At 39.1% G+C, this 11858-nt stretch overlaps 3 protein-coding genes across 5 annotated transcripts in view; 1 reads left to right on the top strand and 2 right to left on the bottom strand.

The window, feature by feature from the left end:
- LOC134333471 (solute carrier family 35 member C2-like) overlaps positions 1-3107 on the bottom strand; it is a 64296-nt gene extending 61189 nt beyond the window's left edge. The window contains exons 1-3 of one of the 2 annotated variants that reach the window (XM_063015457.1): positions 2996-3107; positions 1572-1724; positions 1335-1485 (exon numbers count right to left, since the gene is read on the bottom strand). In XM_063015457.1, the coding sequence (XP_062871527.1) occupies positions 1335-1485; positions 1572-1682 (262 nt within the window). In that variant the 5' untranslated portion in view covers positions 1683-1724; positions 2996-3107. The remainder of the gene's footprint in view (positions 1-1334; positions 1486-1571; positions 1725-2995) is intronic. The other variant, XM_063015458.1, reaches the window with a different exon arrangement.
- Positions 3108-4768: 1661 nt separating this feature from the next.
- Positions 4769-5674, top strand: taf13 (TATA-box binding protein associated factor 13). 2 transcript variants are annotated; one of them, XM_063014990.1, is made up of 2 exons: positions 4769-4838; positions 4975-5674. In XM_063014990.1, exon 2 carries the CDS (start codon positions 5014-5016, stop codon positions 5386-5388), a length of 375 nt encoding a protein of 124 aa, XP_062871060.1. In that variant the 5' UTR covers positions 4769-4838; positions 4975-5013; the 3' UTR covers positions 5389-5674. The 2 variants fall into 2 exon arrangements, with proteins under 2 accessions (XP_062871060.1, XP_062871061.1); XM_063014991.1 differs by having other exon boundaries at positions 4772-4854.
- Positions 5675-6663: 989 nt separating this feature from the next.
- Positions 6664-11209, bottom strand: tnnc2.2 (troponin C2, fast skeletal type, tandem duplicate 2). Its single transcript, XM_063014989.1, has 6 exons — positions 11103-11209; positions 9187-9238; positions 8945-9088; positions 7519-7633; positions 7296-7432; positions 6664-7202 (listed from the first exon to the last, which is right to left on the bottom strand). Exons 1-6 carry the CDS (start codon positions 11103-11105, stop codon positions 7171-7173), a joined length of 483 nt encoding a protein of 160 aa, XP_062871059.1. The 5' UTR covers positions 11106-11209; the 3' UTR covers positions 6664-7170.
- Between the last annotated feature and the right edge of the window lie 649 nt (positions 11210-11858).

Consider the following 11858-nt stretch of genomic DNA (forward strand, 5'->3'; position numbering starts at 1 on the left):
TTAAACACTGCAAATACATTATCTAGTAAGAGGTTTGTAGGGAGTCCTCCTAATTAAAACGTTTAGGTGTTTCAGCAACACCTATTGCTTACAGGTGTATAATTAGTTTTATTACATAAATATGACTTATAATTATATTTATTTTAACTTTGTGGCAGCAGGCCTTTTCCTGTTCCACAATGACTGTGTCCCTGTGACCAAGAAAGCTTTTTAAATGATATGGTTGAATGAGTTTGGTGTTGTGGATCTTTGGCAGGGCCTTGAAATAAGCAACATTTAACTCTGGTTTTTGTAGCCACAAAGGAAGGCCAACATCATATTGATGCCTATTAGTTTAGGAATGAATGCTGGACACACACATAGTCCTGTGTCCACATACTGTTGGTTATTTAGCAAACATTGCTAAGCAACTCCTGAATGTGCCACATTGTCAGTCAGCATGGACTTTGTTTCATTTGAGTTAACATGATTTAACTACTTATCTAATCATACTTGACCACGTCCTCACCCTCCAGTGCTGTCTCAGTACCAAACACCAATATCACATTCTGGCCTGTAATATGGTTAATGGTACCATGCTGGCAAAGGGCAATTTGATTGTGAAAAAATGCTGAATAATACCAGCAATTACAACATAGAAAGCATTTGAATATCTGTTTATGTATATGTGTAATAAGGTTTAATTCTGGGCTTTGGCTGGGGGACTTATGGACATTCAGAGACTTGCCCCAAATCTAGGAAGATTTAAGGTTGTACCAAGCTTTTCCCATATCAAAAGACCATCTGGGTCCTGGGAACACTCAACAATTAGTTATTGTTTTATATCCTTGCCTAGATCTATGCCTTGCTACAGTTTAATTGTTTTTTACCTGACAATGCAGATTAAAATGTAAACAATGGGCCCTTGTAGACCTGAGTTTAGGCCTTTCCAAACTATACCCAACCAGGCATTGAGAGTAGTGTAGATTGGTGGGTAAAGGATTAAAAATAAGAACAACCTCCATAATACTCATGCAAAAGGTGGAACAAATTAACATAGCAAATATTCTAGCAGACTCTCCTGCTATAGGGATGACAAACGCATGTAGATGACAAATAACATGCAGCAAATCTGATGCTGATGTTTAATCCATTGCAGGGCAATTAATAGAAGTGCTAAAACACTGTCCGTGTCCCTCAGGTTCCATTGACTCTATAATGCTACTTTTTAAACAGGAACTACAGCATTTAATGTAATTACCTAGTCATTACAATACTCAACATTATTAGCTTATACATACAGACAGTACCACCATTATATGTAAATTAAATAACAACGTGGATGTTTGTTCTACCTGTTGGTGCCACCTTGTGAAAGTAGTCTTTCCAGCTGAGTGTGACTCGAGGCTTTTTGGTCCAGCACTGCATGGCACATCGTGACAAGGCAGATAAACAAAATATTATAGTAAGGTGGACCAGGGTCATAAACAAGGGGAAGTGGAAGCCCTGAAATCAAAGCCAGAAGAAACAAACAAAGATCTCAAGATGAACTTTTAACTCATTATTACAGTCGTGGCTAGAGGTATACTTACCTTCATGAGCCATTTGTTGTAGAAAGTGATCCCAATGGAGAAGACATAGTAAAAGAGCACCAGGCCCACAGTGCGGAGTGCCCGACAGATGATGGACACCGGGCAAGCCATTACTGGCTTCTGCTTGCCTCCAGGCAGCAATTAGATGACTAACTACAACAAAAAACGTTTAAAATAAACATTTTATATAGGGCAGTCTCCAAACATCATGATAACACTCTGCTAAACAATCTACTACATAGATTTGGATTTAAACATTCTATTCTCTAGTTATATATGGATATATACACTAATCAGCCATAACATTAAAACCACCTCCTTGTTTCTACACTCACTCTACATACCTTTTTTTAGCCTACTTTTACTCTGTTCCTCAATGGTCAGGACCCCCACAGGACCACTACAGAGCAGGTATTATTTAGGTGGTGGATCATTATCAGCACTGCAGTGACACTGACATGGTGGTGGTGTGTTAGTGTGTGTTGTGCTGGTATGAGTAGATCAGACACAGCAACGCTGCTGGAGTTTTTAAATACCGTGTCCACTCACTGTCCACCTAGTTGGTCCACCTTGTAGATGTAAAGTCAGAGACGATCGCTCATCTATTGCTGCTGTTTGAGTTGGTCATCTTCTAGACTTTTATCAGTGGTCACAGGACGATGCCCACGGGGCGCTGTTGGCTGGATATTTTTGGTTGGTGGACTATTCTCAGTCCAGCAGCGCTGCTGTGTCTGATCATACCAGCACAACACACACTAACACACCACCACCATGTCATTGTCACTGCAGTGCTGATAATGATCCACCACCCAAATAATACCTGCTCTGTAGTGGTCCTGGGAGAGTCCTGACCATTGAAGAACAGGGTGAACGAGGGTTAACAAAGCATGCAGAGAAACAGATGGACTACAGTCAGTAATTGTAAACTACAAAGTGCTTCTATATGGTAAGTGGAGCTGATAAAATGGAACAAGGAGGTGTTGTTAATCAGTGGCAGTATTTCATTTCATAATTATTTGAATATAAAGGAGCTTTTTTACTTGTTCCAATAAAGTAATTCATGCAATTCTTTAAGTGCTCTATGAAAGATCTTATATCAGTGTTATTTATGTAAATACAATGGTGTGTAATGCCTAAATATCTGTCAATATGAGCTTTTTTCTGGTTAAACTTTTAATAGATTATACAGAAGAGCAATGACGTTTGATTTTAATGAGTGGAAAATGAAACTAAATGCACTAGTGTCCACAAAATTTGTGACAGCTGGACAGATTAGTTACAGTTTTAATAACTAAAACTGCCTATAAAATAACATCTGCTGCATTAATGACGGTGTGCAGAATTATAAACTATTAAGAGCTCTAGGCAGTCAACTCAGGTTAACGGTAACTAACAGTAGCTAAACTTCTTTAACCATTTCTTACCTTGTTTATGACATTTCCCTCTTCCAGTTGCTTGACTAAGTCACCATAGCTGTTGGACTGCGCTGTAACACAGTTAACCACTACTAATCAATATATGACGCGAAATACCTGCATCAACTCAACACCCACATGAAAGCATAGAAAACACCAAATCTCTCGCCATTCCCTATATTAGCACACTACTACTTGATTTCCCTGTTACACGACTTGGGACTTGTGAAGTGCACTTAATATGAAAAACTGAGTCATTTAGGACGCAGCCATGCTAGATCCTTAAAGGAGTGCAGCTCCACTGACGTGTCTATACTGCGCACTCTGTGAAATGCTTGTACTTATTAGTACAAACTATATTTTATTTACCAATTATATATTACGTAATATTCAAATTAATTTCAATATATATTTGATTTTTAAAAATATAGCTATGTTTACAGTTGCTTTGTGCTACATTCAAATAGCAGACGGCGCTCTAAACAAACACACCTCTTAAAAACAACCGGATTTCCTGTTGTATTGATCCGTGTTGCCAGGTCCGTTGAAATACCTCAATACAGCAAGTTTAAAAACCTTTCAAGTTATATTCTTTTATGCACAAATCTTCACACTTTTAATTCAATTAATTAAAATTAATTAAATAACTCAAGGATAATGTGTTTAGGGGGATGCACACTTTTTTTCTTTTTTAGCAGTTTGCAATATTTGAAATATAAAGGTAATACAAATAAAGGTGAAAGATGCAGGTAAAAGTAGCATTTTTAAGGTCTGTTTTAGTATGTATAAATTATTTTTATTGTACTTGTATTATAAAAAGTGCTCCAGCAAACATACAACCACTACACAAACTTATTTGCTCATACTTATTTGCTCATGAATATGAGCAAACAATTGCTCTTATTTATAAAAATATTTATACAATATTCCAACTGTCAAAATTACTGCAGTAAGTTAAAATCAAACAGAAATAGAACTGTACTGGATTTCGGTGAGGCTGATATAGCTGTAAACTTGATTCATTTTAAATAATTATAAATAAAATTGTGTACTGATGAGTACAGGTAAATAAATGCCTTATACAGTGTCTGCAAGGTATTTATCAGCAAGAAGGTCCTGGGTTTGATTCCCAGGTAGAACAGAGCAGGACCTTTCTGTGTGGAGTTTGCATGTTCTCCCCGTGTCTGTGTGGGTTTCCTCCGGGAGCTCCGGTTTCCTCCCACAGTCCAACAACATGCAGCCAGGCTAACTAAAGACACGGAATTGTCCTATAGGTACCTGGCCGCTAGGATGCATAAACCAGTGCGCTGTAGTGCCGGTCCCAAGCCCGGATAAATAGGGAGGATTGTGCCAGGAAGGTCATCCGGCGTAAAAACTGTGCCGAACCAATAATGCAGACCGCGATCCGCCGGCGACCCCTAACGGGAGCGGCCGAGGAAATAGAGAGAGTCGGGCGACACGTGGCGTCACAGCAAGAAGGTCCTGGGTTTGATTCCCAGGTGGAGCGGAGCAGGACCTTTCTCCCCTTGTCTGTGTGGGTTTCCTACGGGAGCTCCGGTTTCCTCCCCACAGTCCGAAGACAAAAAGACAAAGCAAGTGAGGTGAATTGGAGATACGAAATTTTCTGAGAGTGTGTTGACATTAAACTTGAAGTGATGAATTTTGTGTAACCAGTGATTACCTGTCCTGTCATGAATGTAACCAAAGTGTGTAAAACATGACGTTAAAATATGTTGAGAATTATCACCATATTGGGAGGGATTATGTAAGGCTGATCTGGCAACCCAATTCCTGACTGAGCAGTAGCTTGTAAGCGCCGGGGAGCACCGGTGTTTGTTGACAACTTAATTCGGTGAGAAACTTAGAATGTAAGAATTTAAATTAATGAATATTTATTTGTATTCGTATTTATTTCTTCTTGTATGAGTGTATTTTAACATTTAACGTTGTATTTTTTTTGTATTTAACCGCAATGTGGTTTACTTTAGCTACTTAGCTACACAGAGCTGCTCGGTTAATATTTAAAGATGGCGGAGGAGGAGGATGATCCCGGTTTTGATGAAGAACTGGATGAAGTCGGTAATGGTGTAGAATCGGGACATGGACGAAGAAAGAGACTTTTCTCTAAGGAGCTGCGCTGTATGATGTACGGATTTGGAGACGATCAGAACCCGTACACTGAATCAGTGGATATCCTGGAGGATCTGGTGATCGAGTTCATCACAGAGATGACCCATAAAGCCATGTCCATCGGGCGCCAGGGTCGAGTTCAGGTGGAGGACATTGTGTTTCTGATCCGGAAAGATCCAAGGAAGTTCGCTCGAGTGAAAGATCTGCTGACCATGAACGAGGAGCTGAAGAGAGCACGCAAAGCTTTCGATGAGGCTAATTATGGATCCTGAACTGACCACACAAGATCCTACTGTTCCTACACACAGCTCCAGCTTCATCACAGCTCCATCTTCATCATCACAGCTCCAGCTTCATCACAGCTCCATCTTCATCATGACGACTGTTTATCAGAGTCAGGATTTGATTCTTCATCAGAAAGTGTTTGTTTTTCACATTTTTATACATTGCCATCATGACTTTTTATAATTACATGACCTGTTTTTTTATTATAGTTCTGCAAAGTACAACGTACATGTTATGATTAAAATTTTCAATAAAATACATTTTTGGAAAACACTCCTTGTTACTTTTGTTAGAAGCATGTAAGCTTGTAAAAGGCTGATTATAAATTTAGAAACACATCATTCTTCAATGGTCAGGACTCCCACAGGACCACCACAGAGTAGATATTATTTGGGAGGTGGATCATTCTCAGCACTGCAGTGACACTGACATGGTGCTGGTATGAGTGGATCATACACAGCAATGCTGCTGGAGTTTTTAAACACCTCACTGTCCCTGCTGGGCTGAGAATAGCCCACCAACCAAAAATATATCCAGCAAACAGCGCCCCATAGGTAGCGTCCTGTGACCACTAATGAAGGTCTAGAAGATGACCAACTCAACCAGCAGCAATAGATGAGCGATCGTCTCTGACTTTACATCTACAAGTTGGACCGACTAGGTCGGAGTGTCTAATAGAGTGGACAGTGAGTGGACACGGTATTTATAAACTCCAGCAGCGCTGCTGTGTCTGATCCACTCATACCAGCACCACGTCAGTGTCACTGGAGTGCTGAGATCATCCACCACCTAAATAATACCTACTCTGTGGTAGTCCTGTGGAGGTCCTGACCATTGAAGAACAGGGTGAAAGCAGGCTAAAAAGCATGCAGAGGAACAGATGGAGTACAGTCAGTAATTGTAGAACTACAAAGTGCTTCTATATGGTAAGTGGAGCTGATAAAATGGACAGTGAGTGTGGAAACAAGGAGGTGGTTTTAATGTTATGGCTGATCGGTGTATGTCCTACCAGACACACCAACCCATGAATGTGCACAAAGTTATTATAGATAGATAGATAGTTGGCATTGAATGTAGGTGGAACATTTGAGTGGTGTATGTTCTCCTATCTCACAAGAGTTTTAACAACAACATATTTTATAATGTAAAATAGCAGAATGTGGTGTATGATTATCAGATTAATTATCAGATTAACACCAAACGATTGTTTAAATAACCAGTAATCTTAAACCTTAATTGCGCCAATGACTCCGAAGGAGAAAAAAAAGAAAAAAATGCTTTATTGGCAACTCCTTAGAACAAAACCTTACAAACATCAGACAAACTAAACATGAGCATGTATTTAACCTTTTATTCTGTTTTTTTTAAGCATTATTTCAAATGCAGTGTTGAGGTTTTAGCATTGGTCTAAGCAGCGATAACAAGCTGCTGATCTAGTCTAGATATAGACTGAAACGGCCAGCAATCTGCGGTCTACCATGGTAAGACCTGTCGAACTATTTAGCAGCATAATATAATGATGCTCGGCTCTTCTGATTTCGCAGGAGCATTCAGGTTAGCCCAATCCCAGGAACCCGAACATGATAGGATGCATCTCAGCAGACTTTAATCAGGCGTATGTCTAGGTGTCTGTTTGTCGGAGTGGCACTGCTGTGTCAAGATGGAGGGCAGTAGGCGAAGGCGAGCTGGTAAAGGTTTGTGAGTAAATTTGACAGGATAAGATGAGTTGACAGGGTCAAAGGGGAGAGGAATGTCCATGAGTCTTTGTTTTACTGCACGTTCTCCATCATCTTGAGGAATTCTGGAAAGAAGAGTATTACAGAGATTGATTGATGAGAAACTGGACAGGCTTTGGTAAGTTTTTGATTAAATAAGTGTACATTGTAGATCTTACCATCAAAGTCCAGCATGCCATCTGCGTTTTTGTCTCCGTCCTTCAACAGCTCATCAATCTCCTCCTCTGTGATGGCCTCGCCGGTGCTGCGGATGATCTCGGCAAACTCATCTCTGTCGATGTAGCCGTCAGCGTTCCTGAAAAGAAGGAAAACGTGATGCAAGTCGTCCATTGATAGACTTTGCGTAGCATAAAGTTCACTATAGATAGTGAAGATACATACTTGTCAAAGATGCGGAAGCATTCTGCCAACTCTTCCTCGCTCTTGCCAGCCTGGTCCTCCTTTAGAAGTCTCACCATCATGACCAAGAACTCCTCAAAGTCGATAGTGCCGCTGCCTGATATAAGATAGAAGTGTATCAGTATGTACACAGTGAAGGCCCAGTTGTTGATTGAACTAAGCATAAGAGTAGGACTTGATTTACGGTTGATGTTATGTTTGTGTCTAATTAGTTGATGTCTGTTTATCAGAATACCCGTTTATTAACCAATTACTCACTCTCTTAACCACTTATCCAATTAGAATCCCGGTAGGGAAAGGGGGGATGTGTTGGTGCTTGGAGCCTATCCCAGCTTTTCAATGGGCGCAAGGCACACAGTAACACCCTGGACGGGGCGCCAGTCCATCGCAGGGCAGACACACACCCACACCCATTCACCTATAGGCCAATTTAGTGTCTCCAATTAACCTGACAGCATCTTTTTGGACTGTGGGAGGAAACCGGAGCTCCCGAAGGAAACCCACTCAGACACGGGGAGAACATGCAAACTCCGCATAGACAGGACCCAGACCGCCTCACCTGGGGATCGAACCCAGAACCTTCTGGCTGTGAGGTGACAGTGCTATTAGCCAATTAAGATGCTGCATATTCCTTGTAATTAAAAAAAGGTGGTCTATATATATTTACTCCAGCCACTATAATGAATAAAAAAATCAATACATTTTATATTTTAGATCCATTAAAACAGCCTTTCCAATTTACCCTAATAACAGCTTAATAGATTAATAAGCATGTGGAATGTGGAGTAAGTTGCTTTACTTAGTTAAAGAATGAATTAAATTCTTCTTAATCAGGCGTGTCTTTATTTTTGACTTGTAGTGTGTAAGACTACATATTTGTAGACAACAGTGGGAAGTATTTTATTATGGTACTATAAAATCTTTAAATATGTATACTTCAGTATCTCTTTTATTAAAGATTGTTTACATCACCCCAGTACACTACAAAAGACAACCTATCAACCTATGCTCTGTACATGTAGGCCTACAACCCAGAGTTTGCTTTACAGCTATGGTTTAAATCTGTAAGAAAAAGGGGAATAGAGGTAGATTCTGTGGTTTCCAACCATTCCAGGCACTTACATTTACTTTAGAGAAGTGAGGAAACAATGTACAGTAATATGTAAATTAAATCAACATAAACTAGAGTAAGGTAATGTTCACTATGGAAGCACCTCTGTAGGTCACTCTGGATAGGAGCGTCTGCTAAATGCAGAAAATGTAATGTCAAAATAAATAAATAAATAAATGTATGACCATATACTTTTAGTTAATTAAAAAAGCTTTAATAGGAGTATTTGTAAATAATTATTTGTCCTTTTACCTAAGTACGAAGTTCAATGTCAATGAATTCTCTGAGTGTTCTTACCGTCCTCATCGACCTCCTCAATGATTTCAGCCAACTCCTCTCTGGTTGGATTCTGACCCAGCATCCTCATCACGGTGCCCAACTCCTTGGTGCTGATGTCACCGCCACCATCGGTATCAAACATATCGAAGGCAGCTTTGAACTCTGGAATTGTTCAGGAGTAAACATGTTATGTTAGATCCTAAAGACTAACATAACACTAGTGCCTGATGTTTAATATTTATGGGTTTTTGAGGACTCACCAGCAAGCATCTCCTCGCTCAGGTAGGAGCGGGCCTCCTGTTGTGCGTCAGTCTGTAATAAACCAGCACAACCCAGGTTTTATTCAAACACACGGCCTACTGCAAATACTCATGTTATAATAACACTTCTGACCAAAATCTGGAGTCTGAAACGTGTTCTTTTTTTACTTTACACTTTACTTTACACATGTAGTTGCTGAATAGTGTAAAATCAGTACAAATTGTACAGAATACTGTGACCTTTTTTTTGCTGTGCAGTATGTATGAAAATGATAGTTAAAGCTAAAATAAAGCTAAAATATGGATAAACTAGTTACATTAGTATTTTGTAACTATAATAACCTGTGAAATCTCATATAAAGCCTAATTACATTAAAAACAATATTTGCTTTACCTGTATCGTCAGTCCAGGTTTTCCACGTTTCTGTCATTTTTGGTTATTTCTTTAAGCCTTTTATAAGTTTTAGCCTTTATTATTATTCCATTATTATTATTATATCCCAAAAATGTACCCTTGACCTAGCTTATATGTATTTTACTCCCAAACTGGATTGTAAGTATGCATTTTAACACTTGGTCTTGTCAGTTCAAGTTGATTTTCAATTGTAGTCCTGACCAATTAACTATTATTGTCTTTTTTATAGGCTGTCCGGGTCCTTTCTGTGCGAAGTTTGCATGTTCTCCCCGTGTCTGTGTGGTTTTCCTTCGGGAGTTCCGGTTCCCTCCCACAGTCCAAAAACATGCAGTCAGGTTAATTGGAGACACTGAATTGCCCTATAGGTGAATGGGTGTGTGTGTTTATGTGTGTCTGCTCTGCGATGGACTGGTGTCCCCCCTTGCGCCCACAAAAAGCTGGGATAGGTTCCAGCACCCCCCCCCCCCCCCCCTGCTAATTGGATAAGCCATTAAGAAAGTGAGTGAGTGAGTGTCTTCTTTATATAGTTTGATCAATTATAAATTGTTATTTTTGATAAAGCACTTAAGGATTTGTGTATTTTAAGTGTATTTTAGCCACAGCCTGGATATTATATTAATATATTTGTTTTAACTTTTGGTCTTGTTAGTTTGTGCTTTTTTTTTTACTATTCTTTTACTAGTTTTGTATTGTTATTGTTGGGTAATAAACTGTGTATTTTATGTGTTTGTCTGCGCTTAATGGAAAAATACACCAACACTTTCAGGGTAAAATCCACTCATGTAGTTTTTAATTGTGTTTATATGATTAAATCCACTCATATATGGCTGAGTTAGTTCAATATGGTCTTAGCAATGACCCAGATGTGGCTATTTTTAGCTCAGCCTTTTAACTATTAAATGATAATAGTATTATAACATCAGTTATAATACAACATACGTATAAGCTTCTGTGTAGAAGCAGCTGGAAAACCATTCTGCACATTCTTTCTATTTTAAGGATCAGCAGGTTTAATGTCTTCAAGTCTGTGACTGTACATGGTAATTTGGAAACGTAACTCCAGGAATGTGCTGTCTAAGGCAAGTAATAAACAGCCCTGCTGATGGGATCAAGTAGCCACCAGGCATCAGTCTGTCAGCTATCTACCACATTATAAGCACTGCAGCAGTCAAATCTTCATTCACAAAGCCTTATATTAAGTATTATAGTTAGTTCGGCCCCTATATTTGAAAAATCAATCTTGCTTATGTATAATTACATGCATAACCATTATTTTTCAGAATATTAAAGCACCTAAATATTTAAAATTGCAGTACATTTGCAGTCTGTATTACATTTCCAACTGCTCTATTCAAAGCATAAAGCCAAAAAGCACCTGTAATGTATTCAACCCCCTCTAACAATGTTAGCTTATGAAATATACATTTGCATATAAATTCTGGGGGGCTATAATCGAATAATCCCTAACTTCATTTCATGCTTAGTTTCTTTAATTTCTTACCATGGTTGTGGACTAGTTTCTTCCCCTTATTATCCACCAATCAAGCCCAAAGGAGTGGTCAATCCGTGTGCACCCCAACAGATAGACTAGACGTCAACTGACAGTTCAGACACACTTTAAACGGGTCAGCCCAGGACACGCCCAAATTCTAAAATCCACCATACAGACACACTGTATTAAACAGGGCAGGCTGAGCCACTCCCACAAACCGACTAATTCCCATATACTTTATTAAACTGAAGCCACGCCCACCGGGCACCTCCAGATTTAGAATCCTGAACTTTTAGGGTTTGAAGGAGCCAATCTAAATCTGAAATGAGCCTACAGACATTGTGGTGGACCAGCTAATCTATTAAATGGAAGAAAATGTTAACATTAAAGCATTGGACGATTACTAGAAGGTACAGAAGTGGTCAGATAGACTATAGGGATATTATGACTTACAATAATGATTTTTTTACAGGGTACCAACTATCTATAACTACAGCACTAAGCCAGTTATTCAAAGGTGTAATAAACTCGGAAATATATTGAGGTAAAGAGCTTAACAGAAGTTAAAAATGCATTACAACCCATCCGAAAATGTCCAAACTGAATGTTTTTCATTCAAGACAAATAGGAGCTCAGCAAAAGATCACTACTGTGCTTAGAAACCTGCTCGTTAACTAGCCATGCTTTATCTGACTAATTAAATTTCATCCTGTAGACTCTCTGTGATCAGCAAATATTATGTTGTAATATTTCCTTCGAATGTAG

Source organism: Trichomycterus rosablanca, chromosome 19, assembly GCF_030014385.1.
Source record: "Trichomycterus rosablanca isolate fTriRos1 chromosome 19, fTriRos1.hap1, whole genome shotgun sequence".
NCBI classification, from domain to species: domain Eukaryota; kingdom Metazoa; phylum Chordata; class Actinopteri; order Siluriformes; family Trichomycteridae; genus Trichomycterus; species Trichomycterus rosablanca.